At 46.2% G+C, this 25,067-nt stretch overlaps 1 protein-coding gene across 4 annotated transcripts; it reads left to right on the top strand.

Annotated features, from left to right (window-relative positions):
• Positions 1–1,146: 1,146 nt before the first annotated feature.
• Positions 1,147–21,939, top strand: APOL5 (apolipoprotein L5). 4 transcript variants are annotated; one of them, XM_026010959.2, is made up of 7 exons: positions 1,147–1,462; positions 1,759–1,976; positions 3,896–4,107; positions 13,532–13,655; positions 16,936–17,830; positions 19,646–19,777; positions 21,595–21,939. In XM_026010959.2, the coding sequence occupies exons 3-7, from the start codon at positions 4,017–4,019 to the stop codon at positions 21,619–21,621; spliced, it is 1,269 nt and encodes a 422-aa protein (XP_025866744.2). In that variant the 5' UTR covers positions 1,147–1,462; positions 1,759–1,976; positions 3,896–4,016; the 3' UTR covers positions 21,622–21,939. The 4 variants fall into 4 exon arrangements, with proteins under 4 accessions (XP_025866744.2, XP_025866745.2, XP_072599001.1 ...); XM_026010960.2 differs by having other exon boundaries at positions 1,165–1,462; positions 3,904–4,107; XM_072742900.1 differs by lacking the exons at positions 1,147–1,462; positions 1,759–1,976 and adding an exon at positions 3,477–3,651 and having other exon boundaries at positions 3,904–4,107.
• The last annotated feature ends 3,128 nt before the right edge of the window (positions 21,940–25,067 follow it).

Here is a 25,067-nt window from a genome sequence, read left to right as displayed (position 1 = left end):
ATTGTAAATTGTCTACTTCATCCATTATTGTTTATTTCTTAGTATAAAGAGTTGCAACTGCTTTCTGCATACTGACCTTATATCCAGTAACTTTACTCGATTCATTATTAATTTTCCTGGTTTACCTGTTCGTTCTTTTGGAGTTTCTACATATATATCTATATCATGTTGTGATATGCTGATGGGCTATCATATCATATCATGTCATATCATCTGCAAAGAGTGAAAATTTTTGCCACAGCTAGTAACTCACTCCTGGGCTATCCACTGCTCTTATCTAGAGGTGATCTGTGTATTTTCAGCTCACATTTCCTTGGCCCGGACCAATCATATGGTCCATTCAGCTGTGGGGGGCCAAGCCATATAGAGCAGATGAAGTATTGAACTTTGCTATTATTAGGATGAGGACTTCAGGGTGCTGAGAGAGAAGAACTGTCAACCTAGGATTTGATATTCTGTGAAAACATCTTTTCAAAATGAGGACTTAAGGAAAACAAAAACGGACTCTTCCCAAGGGCCTGGGTGGCTCTGTCGGTTGAGCATCTGACTCTTGATTACAGCTCAGGTCATGATCTCCAGGTCATGGAATCGAGCCCTTGCATCAGGCTCCACACTCACTGGGGAGTCGGCTAGAGATTCTCTCTCCCTCTGCCCCTCTCGTGACTTGCATGCTCTCTCTCTCTCTCTCAAATAAATACGTAAACAAATCTTTAAAAAAAAATGGACTCTTCCCACAGCCCCTCACAGTGATTCATCACCGGTGACGGGATCTGCCACAAAGCAAGCAGGAAACTAGAGAGAGGCTGTTGGCCATCCCTCCCACCCCCAGAAGCCAGACCAAATCTCCAACCAGAAGTGTGTTCATGCGGGGAACTCCCCCAAATAGAGGCAGACCCAATGGTGGGACAAAGCACAGCAGATTTGGAGATTTCCTTTTTTCTTAATTCCTAAGGATGAGAAAGGCAAGTGAATGAGACCAGAGCAGGGCTTTTTTGTTTGTTTGTGGAGATATTTTGTGTTGAGATATTTTGTGTTTTGTTTTCTTGTCTTGAGCAGGACAGAGTTCTCTGATATCTCTACGGGAGAGTGGCGACCGCCCTGTGGAGAAAGGAAGGGGGAGAGAGAGAAGGAAATGGGGGGGGGGGAGGAACAGGGTGGAGGAAAGGAAACTGAAACTGACCCTGGTAGATATTTGCATAACTTTTGGCCACCGAGCACTGGAATCACACCCTCACTTCTCAGCCTCCCCAGAAGCCAGAGTGGAGACGGGTGCTCTACGCTGGGTTGGAATTGGAAGCTGGTTTGGAGCTGGATGCAGTAACCCATGAGTCTTGATCACCTTGTGAAAAGAGGGAATTTATAGGGCACCTGGGTGGCTCAGTTGGTTGAGCACTTGCCTTGGGCTCAGGTCATGATCCCGGGACCCTGGGATTAAGCCCTGAATTGAGCTCCCTGCTCAGCGGTAAGTCACTTCTCCCTCTGCTGCTCTCCCCGCCTGTGTTCTCTCTCTCTCTCTCTCTCTCTCTCTCTCTCTCTGTCAAATAAATAAAATCTTTAAAAGAAAAGAGAGAATCTTTGTATGAAGGATAAGAGCAGCATATAAAAGAAAAGCATCTAACATTTTTTCTGTGAATTTGTTTACTTAAAGGTGTGTGTGTGTGTGTGTGTGTGTGTGTGTATGTGTGTGTTTTGTGTTGACACTGGGCAGCCAAAGGATTTGGCCATAGTGGACATTTGTTATTCTTTTTTGCCTCTTAGACACTTTGCCTCTATTTGGGGGAGTTCCCTGCGTGAACACACTTCGGTTGGAGAGATTGCCTCACACCGCAGACCTCAGACACTCTTTCCCAGCCTCTCTTCATGCAGAGTCCACCAAACTGATGCACCGGCGCTAGTCTTCTGATTGTAAGATCCATCCAGAAGGTGTTCTGAGGATAACAGCACCAGCTCCACTGGGCATCCAGAGCCACCAGCAAGTAAGATCCCAGCACGGTGTGAGGGCCTTCTGGCCAGCCCACTCCTCAGGTGATCCTGGGACTGTTGTCCCGGGTACTGGGGGTCTCCTGACTGATGTCCTTCTCTTTAGTCCTGAGATGGCTCGTATTCTTCCCTACGTTGCTTTCCTGATTAAACTGGGTGGCGTCCACTGAAGTTGTTAGCAGCCAGGAATGAAATGTGCTACAAACGTATTCTTCAGAAACTCATTTGTCGTTGAACTTGACTAGTGCTAAAAATCTGACATAGTCAAGTATTTTCCTTCCAGGTACCTAGAGCTCATGCCATGCTAGGAATGGCCTTTATGAATCCTACATTATGAAAAATATTCTTCGGATGTTTTACGCTTTTATGTCTTATGTGAAAGTGTGATTTTGCTGTTGGTTTCAGATATATTTAGTGATAGTTATTCCTTGTATTTCTAGCTTAATACAAGATTTTTTTTTAAGATTTTAATTTATTTATTTGACAGAGAGAGAGCATAAGCAGGGGAGTGGCAGGTGGAGGCAGAGGGAGAAGCAGGCTCCCCATGGAGCAGGGAGTCCGATGTGGGGCTCGATCCCAGGACCCTGAGATCATGACCTGAGCCGAAGGCAGACGCCTAACCACTGAGCCACCTGAGCACCCTGAATATGAGTTTTTATTTAGATTTTATTAAATGACTTTAAGTATTTGTTCTATGGAGGCTCATGGCAAAGGGGTAGGCCCCATGTGGGAGGAAAGGAGGGCAAGGGGACCCCCAGGGGGTGGAGTGGGGGGGCATCTGCAGCTGCTTGGGGGTCTTATAACAGCAAGGTCCCATGTTGCCAATAGATCACAGCTGTTTGGCAAGGCTTCACAGGGCATACGAGGTAGGCAGGCCCTAAATGGTGAAAAATCTGCTTGTCTGGGCTATTTTAAAAATCACTGGATGTGTAAAAATTCGAGTTTGCTGCCAGTGGGCTTTGGAGCTAACAGATCTCAGCCTGTGGTGGAGAAATAAACAAGCCGGGGCCAACAGAGGCCGAGTCCTGCCCGTTTATGCAGTGGGAGCTTAGGGACAGCCCAGGCCTGAGAGTCAGTAGATGAAGGAGTAAAGCTGCTCCTTACTTTGCCAGGCACAGTGTTGCAGAGAGAGAGGCCCTCTGCCCGAGGAGGAGGAGAGACCAGGGAAACTGGCCGGTCCCAGGGTAGTGACGGAGAGCTGACAGTGATGATGGAGGAGGATGTGCCACGTGGATTCCACATCTGGGGACACGTGGCAGCCCAGTGCCCCACGCAGGGCACACTCCTTCAGTGGAAGCCCCCAGACGCCCCCCTGTGTCACTTTCTTTTTAATTTATCCACATTCTTTATATTTTCTGGATATGGGCCTTTTGTTGATCAGGAGACTGTGCAGTAATAAACACAGAGGTGGAGGCAGGAAATAGGGTGAGGCCGACTGGGCCTGGAGCCACGGGAAAGAGCTGGAACTTGGACTTGAGAACCACAGGACTAGAGTGTGGTCTCGTGCCGGCAGCCTCAGCGCTCCCTGGGACTTTGGTTAGAAAGGCAGAGCTCCATGCCCTGTCTGAGATGAGGGAAACTGAGTCATGGGGACATGGGTACATGCTCAAGCCTGGGAAGTGCTGGTGGACGGAGCCTCGGGATCCATCCACGTCCCGGTTCTGCTGCAGGGTAAATACACTCATTCCTTTGAGGTGTTCACATAACAGGGGTTTGTGTGTGTGTGTGTTTTCCTGTGTGTGTGTGTGTGTGTGTTTTCCTGTGTGTGTGTCTCTGTGTGTGTGTTTTCCTGTGTGTGTGTGTGTGTGTGTGTGTGTGTGTGTGTGTGTGTTTTCCTGAGGAGAGAGCCAAAATAGTTATGCACCTCCCAGCCTGGTGTGATACATGGCTACGTAGTCACTGAGCTCTTTGTCAGCTACGCAGGTGGCACAGCGGACAGGAGTCAGCCGCTCCCTGGGACCCTTGGAAGCCCGGTTCAAAGGTGCCTCATCTTATCTGCCTACAATTGCAAAGTTAGAGAGAAGGTCCTAGAAGTTATGGGGACCCTGCATCGAGGCTCAGAGCAGACTAACCTTGGAGATGACGAACCTGGACTCTTCTGCTCTGCGCACAACGAGACAAGCCCGAGTAAGTACTTCACCAGACTGAACTATATACCTCCCTGGGCTGTAAAATGTGAGAAACAGAAACACACCTGCCTTACAAATATTGCTTGAGGCCACATGGGAGAAAATGCATGGGAAGGCCTGTGTGAAACACTCCACTAGTCAAGATACTGGTTTGCATGGTGATTATCATGGGTGGCAGCATCAAGAGGGATTATGTTCTCTCTTTTTTTATCCCCCAAAGATTTTATTTATTTATTCATGAGAGACACATAGAGAGAGGCAGAGACACAGGCAGAGGGAGAAGCAGGCTCCTCGAGGGGAGCCCAATGTGGGACTCGATCCCAGGACCCCAGGATCACGCCCTGAGCCGAAGGCAGACACTCAACCGCTGAGCCCCCCTGATGCCGCATGTTCTCTTTCTGATGTTTATTCTAAGCATCTGAAGCGTCTGGATTTCTTACAAGTAAAACGTATATGTATGTAGGTTTTGAATAAAAGGCTAAAAAGATAAGACGGTTTATCAGTTTCTGGGTAGACTCTAAGAAGTAAACCTAAGATATTATGAATCAAATGTTCCTCTCTGGGCTCCTAAGAAGGGATAACATGCCAAAATATATGTATTTGTAACCAGAACATAGACATTGCAAAACTGTCCCACACAGACACACTCACAATCGTCACCAACAGCTTGCAGGCGCCGCTTCGTGGCTCTAGGCCTGAGGGCTGTTATGGAAAGGCTGAAGCCCACATGCTCGGTGGCCCAGGGGTCCCTTTGTTCTATTTGAGTCTGATAACTTTGCTTGCTCCTTTATGTCCAGAATGATTTCTTGAATTGTAACTATTATTTTTTAAAGGTTTCATTTTTAAGTCGTCTCCAGACCCAGTGTGGGGCTCTAACTCGTGACCCCAACCGAGATCAAGAGTTGCACGCTCTGCTGACTGAACCAGCTGGGTGTCCCCTGCAATTTAACTTCAAATATTTGTTCTTTTCATGGTTTTTAGTCTTCTCTGGGAATTCCAATTAGCAGAAGTTGGAGTTTTGCCTTTATTGCATTTTTAAAAAAGATTTTATCCTTTTATTTTAGAGAGAGCACGAGCAAGGGAGGGAGAGAGGGAGAGGGAGAAGCAAGCTCCCCATTGAGCAGGAAGGATGTGGGGCTCGGTCCCAGGACCCTGAGATCACGACCTGAACTAAAACAAAGAGTTGGACACTCAACTGACTGAACCACCCAGGCGCCTTTTTTTTCCCCCTTTTTAATTGTTCACAATCTTCATCATCTTTTGGGCAACACCTTTCTGGAGAGTGTTCTTTATCTGCCATTTGTTTCTGCTTTTGTTTTTATAGTTTCCAATTTGCCCTTGAACATATTTTTCTTATTGTGGTAAAATATGTCACATAAAGTAGACCATTTTCATCATTTCTTAGATGTACAGCTCAGCAGTATTGAGTACATTCACAGTGTTTGGCCGCCATCTCCAGAACTTTCTCATCTTCCCAAAGGGAAGCTCTGTGCCCATTAGGCACCAACGTCCCTTTCGCCCCTCAGGTCCCAGCAACCACTCTTCTACCTCCCATCTTTATGAATTTGACTTCTCTCACAACCACATACCAACGGAATCGTACAGTATTTGTCTTTTGTGTCTGGCTTCTTTCACTGAGCCTGATGTCTTCAAGGTTCATCCATGTTGCAGCACATGTCAGAACTTCACGGTCTTTCTGAAGGCTGGATAATATTTCATTGTATACATTCTGCATGTCTATTCCATATCCCATATGTTTTGTTTATCCATTCATCCATCGGTGGACATTTGGGCTGTTTCTACCCTTTTGGCTATTGTGACTGGTGCTACTATGAACATGCCAGTACAAATGTCTGCTGGAGTCCCTGCTTTCAGTTCTTTTGCATATATACCTAAAAGTGGAATTGCTGGTAATTCCATATGGTAATTCTGTTTTTAATCTTTTGGGTATCTGACAAGCCGTTGGCTGCACCATTTTACATTCCCACTAGCAGTGCACGAATGTTTTGATTTCTTGACAATCTTGCTAACACTTGTTTTCTGTTTTTCTGGTTTTGTTTTTAATAATCTGTATCTTAACAGGCATGAGATGTTATCTCATTGTGATTTTGATTTGCATTTCCCTGATGATAAGTGACTTGAGCATCTTTTCATGGGCTTCTTGACTATTTGTATATCTCCTCTGGAGTGACAGCTACTCAAGTCCTTTGCCCATGGGAGGCTGATTGTTTTTTGTTGTTGAGTTAATAATTTTTTTGTGTGTAGACCTTGTTTTGGTTGCCTGTTTTCATGGAACAGCTGTTTATGGGAGACTCAGATAAGGAAGAGGATAGGACTGTTCCATGCCAGGGAAACAGTTCTTTCTGATGTGGGCATTCTACATAAGTTCCTGTTTCTGTCTCCCGCAGACAGTGGAATCAGGTAGTTTTCAAACTTCACGATGCAGACTCTCTTCTCCTCTCCGTTTCGAAGACAAACTGCTTCCTACAGATACGGCTGGTCTCACTGTGTTACTTCATTTAGTCCATTGATTCTTGGATCCATTCGAATTTGGTGCCAACTTGTACACTTTATTCTCATTATTTTATTTTATTTTTTAAAATTTTATTTATTTATTCATGAGAGACACAGAGAGAGGCAGAGACACAGGCAGAGGGAGCAGCAGGCTCCACACAGGGAGCCCAATGTGGGACTTGATCCCGGGACCCCGGGATCATGCCCTGAGCCGAAGGCGGTGCTAAACCACCAAGCCACTTGGGCTGCCCATATTCTCACTATTTTAAAGAGGGATTTTATTTCTGCACTTTGGGAATGCTCTTCACCTTGAAAAGGGATTTCTTTCTTTCTTTCTTTCTTTTCTTTCTTCTTTCTTTTTCTTTCTTTCTTCCTTTCTTTCTTTCTTCTTCTTTTACAATTATTGGCATCACTTCTCCTTTTCCTGCCAAAGTCCTACTTATTTTTCTGGCTTTGGCATCCTTTAGAAAAATAGGGAAAATATTACCTATTTTTCATAGTTTATTTTTTTTAAGATTTTTAAAAATTTATTTGAGAGAGAGAGCATGAGCAGGGGGACAGGCAGAGGGAGAAGTAGACTCCCTGCTGAGTAGGGAGTATTTTCCATAGTTTCCAATAGATGATGTCTGTATCCTTTCTTTGTTGCTTTTGAATAATTGCCAAGAGAAGCTGACAACTTGATCCATTCATCTAGCATCCATTTATCCAGAAGTCCAGCACCACCGCAGGATAATGGAGACAGAAAAGAAACTTCTGGGTCCCTCCCTCTACTTCCACCTCTTGGGCAACTTCCTCTGAGTTTTAGAGGCTCCCATGGTTCCATCCTTGTCTCTCTCCCTGCTTCTTGGCTCACCATCTTCCACGGATGCCATATGTTTACAAATTCCTAGGTCTGACTCCCTAGGTGTCTGGCTATTGCCCCTCTGAATGACTGTGGGGTCTGTTTTTCTCTTTATGAGGTAAAGCTGCATCACTTCTGGCTCAGGACCCTTTGTCATCTGTAGAGAGAGAAGTGCCAAGGAGCCATCAGAGCATCCTGACTACAGCATCCCCTGGAATCTGCCCAGGCAACATTCCCCTTCCCTCAGTAGATTCTTCTGCTCACAGCACAGTCTCAACTTACAATGAGACATGCTTGAGATTGGCAAGTGACTTGGGGCCCTCAATATGAGTGATCCCAGTTCCTAAAGAGAAGGTGAGGGTCTAAGGCCTCATTTCCACTCTCTTTCCCACAAGATCCAGCTCATACCCCTCTCATGATTTGAGACATCCCATCCAGGGCCCCTTAGCTACAGGGACCATATTTTATGAACCTCAAATCAGAGTATAGATTCAGATTGAGATGCAATGTCTGCATGGGCCCCACTGATCCCTGCAACTCTCAACTGGTAGGCTTTTGTGGTGAGTTTGGAGGTCACCTTGTGTGTTCAGGAACCAAGACATGCCTGTACTGGGTCTCAGTCCAGCCACACCCATCAATCAGTGATCCTTGAAAGAGATATTAGCACAAGAGACCACGGCAATGGGAAAGCAGAACAGCACCTGTCATTCTCTGGCTTGGACTTGAATCTCCAGAGCAGAATTCTCTGGCAATGTAGATTTCATTATGTGGTTTAACCCAAGAGAGCCTCTCTCCCTATAAACTCAAACCCAGATCTCAGGAGCACCCTGGCCTCTGGCTGGTGAATTGGAAGTGCCCAACCAATGAGAGAAGAAGGGGGCAACACGGATAGGCCAGTACCTCACTCTTGGGGGGTAGAGACAGGAAGCTGAGAGAGAGAGGGCTTGTGCATTTGTGTGGGATCCTTGAATGGAGGTGGCCACAGCCGTGGCCCCTCAGTGTTGGGGAATCTAAGTCAATCAGAGGAGGCCCTCTTTGGGAGAAGAGTTGCTACTTCCTCCCAGGTAGTATGACATTCTGAGCTTTCCCGCAAGAAGGTACATTTCTAACTACAGAAATGGGAGGGAATCCCTGGGTGGCTCAATGGTTTAGCGCCTGCCTTCGGCCCAGGGCGTGATCCTGGAGTCCTGGGATCAAGTCCCATGTCAGGATCCCTGCATTGAGCCTGCTTCTCCCTCTGCCTGTGTCTCTGCCTCTCTCTCTATGTCTTTCATGAATAAATGAATAAAATCTTTAAAAAAAAAAAAAGAAATGATATGGAATATGGAATATGATGATTAATGAGACTTACGTCTAATCCTAAAGGCATAAATCACAAAGTCTCAGAGATGCTTACAAAACTGGAAAGATATGGGCCCATCTCAAGGAGACCCAGCACTACCGGGCCTTGGTCCTGTTCACTCCCTCTCACTTTCTCCCACAAAATGAGGTAACTCATCTCCCCAAGAGCTATTTTAGGCCAGAACTGGGAAGATAGTCAGCAACAGTTCTGTTTTATTTTAATTTTTTTTTTTAATGATTCTAAGATAGGGTTTTTTATTTGGGGCTAATCATTTTTTTTTAAGATTTTATTTATTTGTTCATGAGAGGCACACAAAGAGAGAGAGAGGCAGAGACACAGGCAGAGGGAGAAGCAGGCTCCATGCGGGGAGCCCAACGTGGGACTCGATCCCGGGTCTCCAGGATCAGGCCCTGGGCCAAAGGTGGCGCTAAACCGCTGAGCCACCCGGGCTGCCCTTATTTTAATTTTTTAAAAAGGTTTTATTTAGGGGCTCCTGGGTGGTATAGCCTGTGAAGCGTCTGCCTTCAGCTCAGGTTGTGATCTCAGCATCCTGGGATCGAGCCCCACACTGGGTTCCTTGCTCAGCCTGCTTCTCTCTGACCTTTTGCTTGCTGCTTTCCCTGCTTGTGCTCTCCCTGTTTCTGTCAGATAAATAAATAAAATTAAAAATAAATAAAAATAAAAACAGAAAAATAAAAAGATTTTATTTATTTGAGAGAGAGAGCACAAGCAGGAGGGAGGGGCGCTAGAGGGCTTACTATTTAGCTGGAGAGTTTGTCGTGACCAGGCGGTGAGGACTAAAGATGCCTCGTTATGGAGGTGTTTTCATTGTGAATGGAGCTCATGGTTTCTGTAACAAATCAGTAAAATGGATGATTGAAAAGTATAGGTGTAGGTCTTCCCTCCCCCCAACCTCAGCCTCTCTCCCCGAGGCTAAGCCGGCTCACCACGGGGTATACCTCCTCCCAGAATTTTCCCCTAGTCCTAGACCACGTATAATTTTTTTTGAAAATGGAGATCATGTTCTTTGCCTTTTTATTTATTTATTTTTTTACATAACAAATCCTGTGTCTCTTTCCAGGTCAGTTCGCATAGATTGGTTTTGCTCTTTTTCCTGTCTGTAAGTCTTTCTTTTATATCAGTGTGTTTTAATGTAAACACCAATACCCTACATGGTATTTCAGACTGTTTCCATTTCTCTTGATCACCTCAAGGAACTGGTGAAGGCCTTACACACGCTTCTCAGTGTACAGAAGCCATTGTGTTTGTGATGTGAGCTTCAGCATATGCACTTCATGTTTTGAGATACTCCAAATCAGCCTTCCGAGTATTGCTCCCTGCTCCAAATAAGTGCCTCAGAATACATATTCCCCTCTCTCTCAGCAACATGGGATGCTTTTATTCTTTTCTTTTTTTAAGATTAATTTATTTGAGAATGAGAGAGAGGGGAGAGAGAGTGGGGGAGGGGCAGAGAGCAAGAGAAACTCAAGTGGACTCTGTGCTGAATGTGGAGTCCTACACGGGGCTTGATCCCACAACCCTAAGATCATGAGCCAAAGCCAAGTCAGATGCTTAACCGACTGTACCACCCAGGTGTCCCAGGGATGCTTTCATTCTTTTAACTTTCACCTAAGTGGTCAACGAGATGGTTATCTTGCTGTGGCCTAGATGTGAATTTTTGGAGGCTGCTAATGATGTTAAGCATCTCTTCATATATTTATTGGCCATTTGTAGTTCTTCCTCTGTGAAACATCTTTTCAAAGAACATAAGGAAAATTTGCTTATGGAAAATGAGAACCAAAGTTGAAATATCAAGGATTTTGTTATTACCCCTAAATCTTCAAAAAAGAAGTGGTGTGGGTGAAGGCTGGGGCCAGGTTTCAGGCACAGGGAGAAGAGACATTTACTAATCACATTAAAAACCTTTAAAAATCAAAAGCAGGGGATCCCTGGGTGGCGCAGCAGTTTGGCGCCTGCCTTTGGCCCAGGGCACGATCCTGGGGACCCGGGATCGAGTCCCGCTTCGGGCTCCCTGCATGGAGCCTGCTTCTCCCTCTGCCTGTGTCTCTGCCTCTCTCTCTCTCTCTGTGTGACTATCATTAATAAATAAATAAAATCTTAAAAATAAAATAAAATAAAAAATAAAAATAAAAAGCATCCCATGAAGATGTGGCAAACATAAGAAAATCTACAAGTTCTTTTAAGCTTCCAGAAAACAAGCAATTCTCACATCATACGAATTGCCTAAGAAACAGAAAGTGCAGTATGTATTGAGTGTATCCTATGAAATAAATGAATATAACACTAATAATAAGCCTTGATTACATGAAAAGAAAACTATAACTCAATATTTATGACCCTAAGATGAACATATTGAATGCAGTAGGGAATATACATCTGTAGCATAGTTACAGAGATCTGCAACGACCAAGTTGGGGTTTTCACGGAATATAAGGACAATTCGATATATGGAAATTTATGCATGCAATACACTATATTCATGGGATAAATAGTAAAGAAATTATGATCATCTCCTTAGAGTCTGAAAATAACCCTACTAAAAATATTTAAATATAGAAATAAAACATAAACTTTAGCATGATGAAGAGCAGTTTTTGTAAAACAGCTGGCAACGGTGAAATACTAGAGCCAGTTTCATAACATTAAATAATTGAAGAATTCAAGCTAACCCAACAAGGCATGGAACCAAAATAAGAAAAATCAGTATTGAAAAAATAAGAAAGCAACCTTGCATTATGTATTCATGAAACATTCATTCAATAACTATTATAATCAGTAAAACTTCTGAAGCACAGAGGAGTGTTAAACATGAACAATATTTCTATATAGAGTAACAAAGCGAGTTAGGAAACACAACATTGAAAGATACTATTCCTAATAGCACCAAAACAATTTGAGGTACATAGGAAATAAGTGAATACAAAATGCAAAGAGGCAACAATTCTTTCATTTTTCAAAGAAAAATGAAAACAGAGCTGCTGGGAAGCCATCTGGTGCTGCTGGGCAGGAAAGTAGCAGGTCCTTGGATTTAATCAGGAATCTATCCTGAGCCTCCTCAATGACTCATATATATATACACATACTACACTTACTATGACGGCAGGAAACATCCTTTATAAAGTTGAACTAGAAACACAAATAGCTCCTGGCCCCTGCAGGGGAGCTCCTGCACCCAGAAAGCAGAGGGGGACACAGGAGCCCATCACCGGCCCTGTTACTGCCAGAGCCTCCACAGTGGACAGGACGGGGTTGGTGGCATTATACATGGAAGGACTCATATGAATGACAAAAATATGAAGCCCCCAAAGTGCCACAATAAGGATCGTTTCTATAAACATGAAGGTACACATGAAATAGCATGGAGTAGCCGTGTGGACAACAGTATAGTTTAACTCTAACAGATATAGTCATGGCATGTTATTAAAAACCTGTAGAAAAGAATATGCATTTGAAAATAACGGGAAGTAAATGAACAAAATCGATAGTTATGTTATGGTACTAGTGGGGGCAATCTTCGTCAAATTACATGGAAATATATTTGGGGACAACTGGGTGGCTCGGTGGTTGAGCGTCCACCTTTGGCTCAGGTTGTGATCCCAGCACCCTGGGCTCCCGCATTGGGCTCCCTGAAGGGAGCCTGCTTCTCCCTCTGCCTATGTCTCTGCCTCTCTGTGTCTCTCATGAATAAATAAAAAATCTTTAAAAAAAAAAAAAGGAAATATATATTTAAAGTGATTTTTGAGCCAGAAGAAAAGCTGCAACATAAGAGTCTTTAAACAAGCATAAGTGTGCCACACTGCCTGTGTAGGGAGGAAAATCATCTTCCCTCTACCCTTCTGAGTTCTTAGCCCAAGGCCCTGTAATAAAAGATTAACAAGGCGAAAACGAACAGAAGTTTATCAACATGTATACTTCATGTACATGTGGGAGTGATCCAGGGGACAAATGAGTAATTTCCGGGTGTGGCTTAGAATTCTATCTTAAATACCAATTTAATAGGAAAGGGGGTAGGAGAGGAGAAGGTAGGTCTCTTAGGGGGGAGTAAATGCTTTCTGGGAAAGACCAATGGGCCCTAATAAGAACAGGCAGGAGATATGATGGTTTGTGACAGAGTGGGTCTGGGTGTTGACTTCCAGCCTTCTCTCCTGGGAGAAGAGGCTGCTGACACTCCCAGGGCTGGCGATCTGTGACAATTGAGCTCTTTTTGGAGGATCTGTTTTTAGGCAGATGAGGGGAGTTCATAGAAAGCCTCTCCCTGCATTTGCTGTATTTCGAGTGCCTTCAGCTCAAAATAATCAATATCCCAAAGCAGCATGTCTCACAGTGATATTTTCTGTCACCTTTCACCTACCTGGTTAAAACAACTAACCAGCCAATGAACTCATGGCTACGGAGGTTTAAGCAGAGACTGGACAACACTGCCAGGATTGTAGATTGTGATAAAAATGACATGACTTTGATCATCTTTGTGATTGTCATTGGGTTATTGGATGATTATCGGAAGACTTGGTGACTTAACATGTAATATCACAATTTGAAAAGCCCTTCACCAATCTGCTTTGCCACTAGAAACCTAAGAGGTCACCAGTTTCACCAATTGTTTGGTTAAAATCATTAGGCCAAAAGGATGTGAAATTTTCCGGACATTAAGATTTTTTATGTATCCTAACCTTGTTTTTTTTTTATCCCCAATGTTATAACTAGATAGTCCATTTTGGTGGCCCATCATCAAACATTTTCGGGACAATATGACTAGAGAAGAAATGCACTACATACTCTTTGATGCAAAGGCTTGGGAGATGCTGGTGCAGAGAAGTGGTCTGGACAGGTAATCCTAGAACGGTGATGTGGTGGGGAAATCACCAGAATGTGCGAACGTGAGGGCAGGAGTTTGGGCAGATGTGCTTGGGGCCCAAATCCCAGCCTCTAGAATAGCGTCTGGCACAGACCCGACTCCCAGGATATTTGAATGGGAGAAGGAAATCTGATTGTTAATATCCCAGATTCTGTTACTAGGCTGTTGCCAGCTCCACGGTAGGGCAAATGTGCTCCATCCAAGTTGGCTGAAGAGCTGGTCATGCTGTCTCGTGTACCGCCCTTTGCCATTGGAAATGGGGTGGGGGTGGGGGATTTACACATCCTCATAAAACATTTTCTTAGGAAAGCAAATTTAAAACCTTTGATTAGGGATCCCTGGGTGGCGCAGCGGTTCGGCGCCTGCCTTTGGCCCAGGGCGCGATCCTGGAGACCCGGGATCGAATCCCACATCGGGGTCCTGGTGCATGGAGCCTGCTTCTCCCTCTGCCTATGTCTCTGCCTCTCTCTCTCTCTCTGTGACTATCATAAATAAATAATAAAAAAAAGAAAAGAATAGTGAAATATAAAATAAGATTTCTTTAAAAAAATAAATAAATAAAATAAAACCTTTGATTAAAACCTTTGGTAAGCACATTAATAGGTGCCGAGGTCCCCGGCCTCTTGGCCAATGGATTCCTAGAAGCAGAATTGGTTTCCTTTTCTCCCTCCTTGCTCATGTCACCAGAACGTTGAGGCCTTGAGACCCAAACTCCTGGGACTCCTCTTCACAGCCTCTGCCTGGGCATCTGGGGTCTCTGGTAGTGCCGGGCTGCAGCCTTCTACGGGCTGGGATGGAGCCTGCGGCCGGCCTAGCAGAGGCCCAAGTGTCCGTAAGTCCTACAAAATGAGCTGCAGGGCCTCCCCCAAGCTCTTGGTGGTAAAATCTTCCTGAGACGTGCAAACTGCAGTTGCCCACTCTTTTAGGATGGGAGCAGGCCATTCCACGCACCTCTGACCTGGGCCCAGCCCCCCCTTATCCGCCCCTCTTCACTGGTCAGAGCCCCACTCTCGGCGCTCAGTAATCCCCAGGATCACTCAGAACAAAGCCCCTCACCTTGGCTGCTGGCAGCTGAGCCCAACTTGGACCACCGTTGATTAGGCCGCTTCCACTGCGCCTGCGCCCCGGCCGGTCTCCCCGCTCTGGGGGAGGCAGAAAGGTGGTTTTCCCTTTCTCGAGGCAATAGTGACCTCAACCAGCAGGTGAGGCCAACTAGAGGCTTCTGGAAAGCTGGCGTCCTGTGCTCTTACCCTGCTTCCATCACACACTGGATCGTCCCGTAGGAGAGTCCCCTCGCCCAGGGAAGCCAGTGGCCTGCCCAGTGACGGAGGCTTGGGCCCACTGACGGAGCACAGGTGGCAGCTGGCCACTGGCCTTCTCGGTGGACCTGCAGGGAGCATCACGGGCCAATGCAGCATTCGTTCTCAGAGCCCAGATATGTGTCGAGATGCTCCTGTGAAAGCAGTCTGGCCACTCTCCCAGCTATGGCAGGGGCCTGGACGCCTCTTCGCCACCTCTGCCCAGATGAGCTGGGGAGCCTTCTGCTTCTAACTCTAAGATTTGGGTTGGAGGTGGGCTGAACTTTTGGGTTACGGAGATGTCCCAAAGAAAACTCTAAGTAAGTCTTTGTTAAAGAGCAACGTGGTGTCGGGGAAGGATGTCCGAGGGCTCCTGCCACTTCCCTGGACGGGGGTCAGTTGGCTGGTCCACCTGAGGCTGCTGATGGCCTTGCTCAGGGAGCAGAGGACTCTAAAGCCATTGTCAACAATTCCTTTTTGGAGGCCTTGGGGCTGCTTGGCCTTAGTGTGGTTTTCCCATGAGCCCTGCCATCTTTCCCAAAGCCCAGTATCCCTGGAGCCTGTGCCTGCTCTGCGGTAGGTACTCAAGTTGGACAGACCGGAACACACCTAAGGGTCATACAAATCATACAAAACAGGGATTCTGTTTCGTGCTGTAGGCCTCTGGTTACAAGCGTCCTGCACGGCCCACTCGCATCCACTTGGGAAGCCCCCAATCCAGCAGTGATTCTTAAACGTAGTGCTTGCAGAACTCTGCTGTTCCGGAGCTAGACCGAACCGATTCCGCAGGAAAATGGAATGATGGTGGTCTTTTCTCCAAAATATAAGAGACATTTGAGTTAATGGGGGGAATTTTCTGAGTTGTACATGTTTCCATTCTTCATCATTTCTTCTGAAGACTACCGGCTTCTCCCACTTGTCTGTGAAAAGAGTAGAAGCTGCTGTGTCTAAGCATGACCACTCTTGTTAGAAATCCACTTTCAGTTTCCAAAATGACACAAAACTGTCAAACCAACTGGCAAACAATGAGCCCTCCTCTATGGAAGACTTCATATTTCGGGTCCCCTTGGAGGGTCTCCCTCCTTTTTCTTTGGAAGTGTAGGTTACTTTTGTTAATTTTCTGAATTAATTCTAATACACACCCATGATACAAAACCTCAAAGGAACAGAGAGGCAAACAGTAAAAAAGAAATCTCCCTCAAAGCTTTTCCCCGCTCCCCGGCTCTTTTCCACAGAAGCAACCACAATTTCCAGGTGGATCCACCCCTGCCTTTTTTAAATGTTTTTTAAAGATTTATTTATTTATTTATTTATTTATTTATTTATTTATTTATGAGACACAGAGAGAGGCAGAGACACAGGCAGAGGGAGAAGCGGGCTCCTCGAGGGGAGCCTGATGAGGGACTCGATCCCAGGACCTTGGGATCATGCCCTGAGCCGAAGGCAGATGCTCAACCACTGAGCCACCCAGGCGCCCCCAAATAGATCCCCTTTTAACATAGAAAAGGAAAATCAAGCCATCTCCTCTATAGGTTGTTAGGACTCTTATCTCACAAGCTGTTATATATTCATAAGTTATATATGTATGTGCATATATATATAGATTGATTAAGAAAATATTATAAAAGTCAGGAATGCTCTTAGGGTTTATTGTATTCATCACATTACTCTCCATATCAGCCAGAGGAGAGCTGCCCATGGGTGAACAGACTAGGAAGCCAGTCTGGACGTGCAGAGGGATTGCTTCAACTGTGTGACACACGGTCACCTAGGGGTTCTGGCCACAGAGAGGGACCCTCTCTCACGATGCTCCCCCATTGTACCTTAATTCTCAAGGCCCTGCTCCCTGTATGTCAGAGAACTCAGCTGACCTAGAAGTTTTTAGCTTACTGGTGAGAGTTGGAAAAATAATCCCAGAGGAGGAGAAATAATCACATGATGTGGACTGTCCACAGGGATGAGGCCAACATGCTGCACCATATCCTGATGGAAGAGCTGATGCAAAATAAGGAAGCATCCATGCTGGAAAACCTATCAGAGGAGGAAAAAATATTTCTCTACTGGTTTCCCCTGCAGAAGAATAAGCTGAAAAAGAATATCAGAGAACTCCATGCTCTCGCAGACCAAGTTGATGCAATGCATAAGACGTTCACCAAGACCAGCCTGGTGGCCAGCTCCTCAGGCACTGTCTCTGGAGTCATGAGCATCTTGGGTTTTGCCCTGGCACCCGTGACAGTAGGGGGGAGTCTGATGCTCTCAGCGGCTGGGCTGGGCCTGGGGGTAGCAGCTGTTGCCACCAACACGTTGACAAGTATCTTAGAAAGGAACAGCAATTCGGCAGCCAGAGACAGAGCCAGCAGACTGGTGCCTGTTCCAGCCATGACAGTACATGATAGCTCTGAAGAAAGGGGGTGCTCTGAAATCAGCGCTGCTTTGTTGTGTATTGATAAGTGTGTCAGAGCCTTCAAGAACCTCAAGGAACTTCGGGCCTTCCAGATGGCCAAAGCCAATTGTGGCTTCATGGCCAAGGTCAATAAATTCATGGCCATGAGCCATATCCCCTTCTGGAGGACGGGAGGACTGCAGAGAGCTGTTGGAGCCTCGGTTATGCCCATGACCAAAGTTGCCCGACTGCTGGGTGCTGCTGGGGCTGGCCTCTCCCTTATGCAGGACTTGAGAAGCCTCCGGCAGAGCTGGACGCACCTGGAGGAGGGAGCAAAGGCCAAGACTGCTGAGGAGCTGAGGGCTGTTGCTGGGGCACTGGAGCAGGAGCTGGACCAGCTCACCCAGCGCTACGAGCTGATCATCCTGGGACAGGGCCAGCCGAAGAGCCCGCTCCTGAGTCAGGAGGTAGGAAGGGGTGCTCAGGGCCCATGTGGTCACGGTCCCCTGGAGCATCTGGGGCGCTGAATAGGTAGATGCATCAGCAGATGTATGATCAGAGCTTTCTGCGGAGAGGACAGTCCCCACACCCCTCAGCTAAACCAGGCCCCCCCTGTTCTCTCCAGAATCCCTTCTTTCTCTCTCAAAGTGCTGACCAGCACTCTTCTGAAATCACCCATTTCGTGTAGGTATCACTGTCTGTCTGTCCTCCCGTCCAGTGTACCCACTGGGAGGGCAGGGATGCGGCCCCAGCACCCAGCAGGGCCGGGCACACCGCAGGGGGGCCACAGATGGGGCTCGAATGGCACAAGGGCGGCACCCCAGGATACAGGTGACATTTCAGATGAGTTGGGAAAGGATTTGTATTTGAAAAACAGTTTCTATTTCTAGACTCTCTTATTTAGGGACATTAAATATGCAGCTGTAGAAACTGAAAACCACTCCCAGGAAAAGTAAGGAGAATTTCAAAACTCCTGTTTAATTTTACAGGGAGTATGGATTAGGACTGGGTAGCAGGGCCACTGCCTGGGATCCTGGAAAGGGACACACCAGCCTTTGCTGAGGGTGTGAAGGTTCATAATCATAAATTCTTTTTTTTTTAAGATTTTATTTATTTACTCATGAGAGACACAGAGAGAAAGGCAGAGACACAGGCAGAGGGAGAAGCAGGCTCCCTGCGGGGAGCCCGATGCAGGACTCGATCCCAGAACCCCAGGCTCACACCCTGAGCCAAAGGCAGACACTCAACCACTGAGCCACCAAGGCGTCCCTCATAATCACAAATTCATTCATTCATTCATTCATTCATTTGTTCATTTAACAGATTTTAATTAACTGAGGATCATACCAGGGACCCAGGACTTAAACAAGTATTTCCAAACTTGTCTGCAAGTTGGAATCACCTGGGAAAATTCAACAACTACTGATGGGTGGACAGGTCCAATGTGTCTCCAGGGACTGGGATTTCATTGAGCTGGGGTATGACCTGGATTTGGGGAGTTTTAAAGGATCTCCTGTTAATTCTATTGTGCAGTCGAGGTTGGGAATCATTGCTTAAAGCGTGAGGGGTTCTTACTCTAGCATTAATATACTTTTAGTCTCTGGGTACCTATTCTCCCTTCTTAATGACTGAGGGCAGATTTGGGGGTAAACTATGAAACACTAGGATTCATATCCTTTTTTTTTTTTTTTTTTTAAGAATTGTATTTATTTATTCACGAGAGACACAGAAAGGGAGAGAGAAAGGCAGAGACACAGGCAGAGGGAGAAGCAGGCTCCATGCCCGATGCAGGGCTCGATCCTGGGACTCCAGGATCACGCCCTGGGCCAAAGGAGGTAGCTAAACCGCTGAGCCACCCAGGGATCCCCTAGGATTCATATCCTAAAGGGCCTGGCCTGCCTTCCCCCTTGCCTGTCACAGAGTACAAGCTCAGGTCAGCTTGAGGGAAGACACAGTCTCTGTTCTAACAGCCATGGGGACCTAGCAAGAGAGAGACCCTAGACAAGCCATTAACAAGAAAGAGAGGTAAACGGTAGGACACGAAGATAATGGGGTACCGCAGGGGCCCCTCCAGGCTCTCACACCTGCGAGGTGGGCAGGCTGCGGGGAGGGAAGCTGGTGCCTCCAAGCATTCCTGGGCTTGTGTCTTTGCCACTCACCTCCCTGAGCCCTGTGCGCACCCGGCTGGTGCATTTGCAGCCTGGGGCGGGGGCGGGGGGGGGGGGTCATTCGCGAAGCCGGTAGATGCACAGACTCTCACTGAGCACCTCTGTGCCCCGCAGCACGCCAGGCCCGGCCGCGCACAGGACACACAAGGATGGGGCACGGGAAGCAAGAGCGCCACCAATGCCAGCTCCCGCGTGTCTAGACGCCCAGGGGCCAACCTTCGGGAAGGTCCCAATGGTGCCACGGAAGTGAGTAAACTTACTCCTTTTTCCTTTCCGCCGGACCTGGTCTAGCTGCCTCCAGGGAACCCTGGTTTAGCAGAGGCAAAATACAAGTCTCCCACTACGAAAACTCCGGGTAGGGAGATTTCTGCTTGCAACGATTGAATGATGATAGAAGGAAGACCTGTAGGGGCCCAGGACAATCCCTGGGGACTCCAGAAACGCTTGGGTTGGGAAGGAAGTTTCTGAGAGACAGGATTTTCTGTGTGAACAGATGGGCTTGGAGGCCAAGAAGGCCTAAATATTCATGCTAATTTAGGCTGAGCTTGCGCCACATTTAAAATATCTCTTTTCCAAATTTTTTAAAAATTAATTATTTATTAATTTTTAAAGATTTTACTTCTTTATTCATGAGAGACACACACACACACACACAGAGAGAGAGAGAGAGAGAGAGAGAGAGAGAGAGAGAAAGAGAGGCAGAGACACAGGCAGAGGGAGAAGCAGGCTCCGTGCCGGGAACCTGATGCAGGACTCAATCCTGGGACTCCAGGATCACGCCTTGGGCTGAAGGTGGCGCTAAACCGCTGAGCCACCTGGGCTGCCCCCAAACCTCTTTATTTTAAAATAAACTGTGCTTGGAGCACCCGGCTGGCTCAGTTGGTATAGCATGTGACTCGATCTCGGGATTGTAAATTCCAGCCCCCCTTTGGGTGTAGACATTACCGAAAATGAAATCTTAAAATAAACTCTGATTTGTAACTCCTTCCCCCCTTCACCTCTGCCCTCACCCCTTCTCTCATCAGCCCAGATTCAGGGGTCTTTGGCCTGCAGTCCATTTCTCACGCCCAGATTTGACCTCCATCCCCAGAGCCCTGCAAGGAAGAGTCAGAGATTTGTGAAAGGCTATTACTGAAAGTTATCCCTTCATGCTGCAGAATTTATAGTTGTGACAAACTGGACATGGTTAACATGGTCCAGCGCTAGGAGACTGGTCAAAGACACCTGTTCCTCCACTTGAGAGAACTTTAGGTAGTACCTATCAAAAAGGTGTTCCCGAGAGCCAGTCATTGGATTAGTATGGAAAACATCTATGCCAACTTTGGTGAGAAAAGCAGGATAAAAGTGCCATATACACTTGTTCACCTCGTATCTAAGTGGGGGAGACAGAGTAAGGCCCCCAGCAGCCCCCTCTATCTGGAGGGGATGTGGTTATGTTTTCCTTCTTTCTGCCTGTCTATACTTGTCAAGTTTTCTATTGGGTGCACTACTGTTTTATGAAACGGAAAGAATAGATGATAAGTATTGACATCAAAATAACAGATTTTTTTTTAAATTTTTTTTTTTATTTATTTATGATAGTCGCACACAGAGAGAGAGACAGAGGGAGAAGCAGAGGGAGAAGCAGGCTCCATGCACCGGGAGCCCGACGTGGGATTCGATCCCAGGTCTCCAGGATCGCACCCTGGGCCAAAGGCAGGCGCCAAACCGCTGCGCCACCCAGGGATCCCCAAAATAACAGATTTTTTTACAAAGGAAGACCAACCGCTAGTCTTTGGGTCTTAATTTAGTTTCTTAAATCACTTGAATGAACACAGCCTCCTCCTCACCACTGAATGAAACCATAGTGGGAAGAGAAGGAAACTGTTTTCTGGGAAGACTAGTTCCCATGATGTTAGCAATGGCTGGAGACCCAGAAAGTCTAAGCCTTTTGGGTTCTTGGACCCAATTCCAATGGATGTGTATGTGTGTGTGACCAACATGGTAAGGTGGCAAATGCTTGACTGTTCCTACTGCAAGAAAAGCCTAGGCTAACATAACTGACTTATGACCCTGTTTTGCAGAAGTTGACCAACTACCGGAGTGGCTAAGATGGGAGTAATCCAGGAAGGATTCTCGAAACTGTGCAGAAGGGACCGGGAGTGAACAAAAGTTATCCCTGTGAGTGAGGACACACTCCGAGGTCTCCTTGAATTCGTCATGCTTACATTCTTGAACATGTATCCCATGAAGAGATGTGCTTGCTCAGAAAAGAAGCCACCTGCATTTCCCTATATCCAGTTAGCATAGTTCATTCAACATACATGCTGACCCCTTGTCCTTACACATGCCCAACCTCCAACCCTCTGGGTAGCAGTTCTGAGGCTTGTTTAGTTGTCTCGTGAATAAACTCTTTCCTTGATGCATAATCCATGTCTCAGTGACTGGCTGTGCTGTGCACCGGATAGAACTCGGGTTCGGTTCCACATGTGCATGCACTGGGGGAGGCCTCCACACATCCACAGGCAATTCTGTGTAACCAGCAGTGGTCCAAGAATTCAGTCCAATTCTGACATTATCTACTCAGGAGATGGCATCTCATTCCAAGGTGAGGGTTCAGTCCCATGAGTACACCTTCCACTTCAGAGGCCAATCACAACTCTAAGTTGTTCTCTGTGCTTCTGACTGACTGGCTTTCAATCAGAGGCTCTCACAAATCCCTTTTTGGATTTGATTAATTTGCTACAGTAGCTCACAGAACTCAAGAAAATCATTCACTCACAAGATTGCTGACTTATTAAAAAGGAAATTAAAGAATATGAATCGGCAGCCAGATGAACACATACATAGGGCAAGGACCTGAACAAAGAGGCTTCTGTTCTTGCTGAAGTTTGGGGCCCAGCACGGTGGCACATGGAAGTGTTCTGGTTCCCCGACCTGGAAGGTCTCCGAACCCTCTCCTTTTTGGGATTTTATGGAGGTTTCATTATAGAGGCCTTGGTCATTGGTTAATTCAACCTTTAGCCTCTCTTCCTTCCCAGGAAATCAGGGGGTAAGGCTGAAAGTTCCAACCCTCTGTTCATGGTTGGTTCCCCTAATAACCAGCCCCCATCCTTAGGTATTTCCCAAAGTCACCTTGTGATTGTCAACTCAGCCGTGGTGGACTCACCACGTGCTGTGAACAAGTCACTCATGCCGCCTTGAGGTCTCTGAAGTGTTTTCAGGAACTGAGGACAAGAAACCAAATATTATAACACAAGGTGTACCCATTGCTCTTATTAGTCAGGAAATTTCAAGGGTTTTGAGAGCTGTGAGCCAGGAATTGTAGATGAAGACCAAATATATGAAAAGTATATTTTGGTCATCTGAATGAATGACCGAATATATATATTTCTTATAAATCACAGTATTGCTCTTACATAGACCCCAATCTGTTCATCCATCCATATCATCTATCCATCTGTCCATCTATGCACCACCCATCTACTCATCCTTCCATCCATCCATCCATCTTATCTAATCATCTGTCCATCTTTCCATTCAATCATCCATCTACCCACCCACCCATCCAGATACTCCCTGAATACCTACCATGTGAGAGGCACTTTTCTAAGTAGCTGGGGTAAAGCAATGAACAAAACACAACCCTACCTTCATGGGGTTTATATTCTCATGGTGGGAGAGGCAGATAAGAAACACAATAAAGTAAATCATACAGTGTAATATAAAGTAATGGATGTTAGGGAGAAAAATAAATCTGGGAAGGAGGATACAGAGTGTAGGGTGGGGCTAGAGAGCAATTTTAAATAAGATCATCAGAGAAGATCTCTGAGAAGCTTTTATCTAAGCAAAGATATGAGGATGGGAAGGAAGCTAGCTAAGAAGATATCTGGGAGAAGAACATTCCAGACAGAGGGACAGCAAAGGTGACATAGGTGGCAGGTTTAGGGAGCTGCGAGGAGGCTGTGTGCCAGGAGCAGAGTAATGGCTTGGGGAGCACGAAGGGATGGTAGGAGATGAGGTCAGAAAGGCAACTGGAGGCCCCAAGGTACAGTGTATTATAGGCTATGGTAGGGTAGGATTTTGCCGTTTATTGAGTGAGATAGGAAAACATTGAAAGGTTTCAAGCAGAAGGGTGACATAGTCTATCTTAGATTTTAACAACATCGCCCTGGCTATTGTGTGGGAAAGAGATCATAGGGGCAAGGCTCTAACAGGGATACCAGTTAGCAAGTTACTGAAACACTCCTTGGGAGAGAGGATAGTGGCTTAAAGCAGTATGGTAGCTTTAGACGTGGTAAGAAGTGTCAGATCCTGGACCTATTCTGAAGGTAGAGCCCACAGGATTTGCTCATGGGCTGGATGTGTGGTCTGAGAGGAAAAGAGCCAAGATGATGCCAAGGTTTTAGCCTGAACAACTGACCATTACCTGAAATAGGTTTTGTGGGGGGTGGGAATGTAGGGTAAGATCAAGTTGCTCAGTTTGGACATGTTAAGTTTGAGACACCCAACAGACAAGCAAGTGGAGATGGTGAGCAGATGGTAAGACGTGTAAATCTAGATTCAGGATGTTGGATCTCCAACAAGATATTGGTCAGAATACAAATTTATAAATAGATGATACTTAAAATCATAAGAGTGAGATTATCAAAGACTTGAATGTATGTAAAAAGGGTAAATGTACAAGGTCAGTGCCCCGGGGTCCCCTGGCTTGTGGAGGATGGGGGAAGGGGAGGAACCATCAAGGAGATAGAGAAGGAGCAGTTGCCAACGTTGAAAAGGGAACCAGGGTTGGGGTGTCCAGGGAGCCAAGTGAAGAAAGCCTCAAGGATGATGAGCCTGAATCTGATTTAGCAACCTGGATGCCATTGGTGACCTTGACAAAAGCAGTCATGGTGGAATGACAGAAGACAAAAGCTTGACTGGAGAGGGTTTAAGAGAAGGAGGAAGGAAACTGGAGACAAAGTGTAGACAAAGCTTTTGAATTTTGCTGGAGAATCATCCAGAAAAATGGGGCAATTGGGGAGGGGGTTTGGAGGGGAAGCAGGGAGTGAGGTCAAGAAAGGAAATGACATTTCTTAAGATAGAAGAAATACTGGGGCACCTGAGTGGTGCAGTTGGTTCAGGGTGTGATTCTTGGTTTCGGCTCAAGTAGTGATCTCAGGGTCGTGAGGTCCATGCTCAGCATGGAGTCTGCTTAAGATTCTCTCTCCCTCTGTCCCTCCCTCCATCTAAAAATAAATAAATCTTTATAGAAAAAAAAGAAATCCTAACATGGTTCTGTGATGGTGGGGATGCCCCAATAATGAAGAGATGGTGATGCCAATGTCCAGTGTGTGCCTCTTGCTCTTTGAGCTCCGGGTGCCCATGTTGGACTACAAGCTAGACTGGAACCCTGTTTCTAGACTTTGCATACCTGCCTAGACCTCTGGGTCAACTCCACCCTATTTCCCCCGCATGTCTTGCAAAATGGTTGTTGGAAATACAGGGCAACTCAGCGGTATGATTGGGTGTATGACATTCTATAGGTAAGTTCTCATATTTTAGGAGAGTACAG

The sequence above is a fragment of the Vulpes vulpes genome, chromosome 16, assembly GCF_048418805.1.
Source record: "Vulpes vulpes isolate BD-2025 chromosome 16, VulVul3, whole genome shotgun sequence".
Taxonomy (NCBI): domain Eukaryota; kingdom Metazoa; phylum Chordata; class Mammalia; order Carnivora; family Canidae; genus Vulpes; species Vulpes vulpes.
This window is presented reverse-complemented; position numbering and strand designations above follow the sequence as displayed.

What these genes read in the sequence shown, in the direction of transcription:
- APOL5 (XM_072742900.1), top strand. Translation starts at nt 3,567, where the DNA reads ATGGGGACATGGGTACATGCTCAAGCCTGGGAAGTGCTGGTGGACGGA. An exon ending in CAGAGAAGTGGTCTGGACAG is followed by an intron (nt 13,656 to 16,935) that starts GTAATCCTAGAA and finishes GACTGTCCACAG; the next exon opens with GGATGAGGCCAACATGCTGC. An exon ending in GTCCCAATGGTGCCACGGAA is followed by an intron (nt 19,778 to 21,594) that starts GTGAGTAAACTT and finishes CCTGTTTTGCAG; the next exon opens with AAGTTGACCAACTACCGGAG.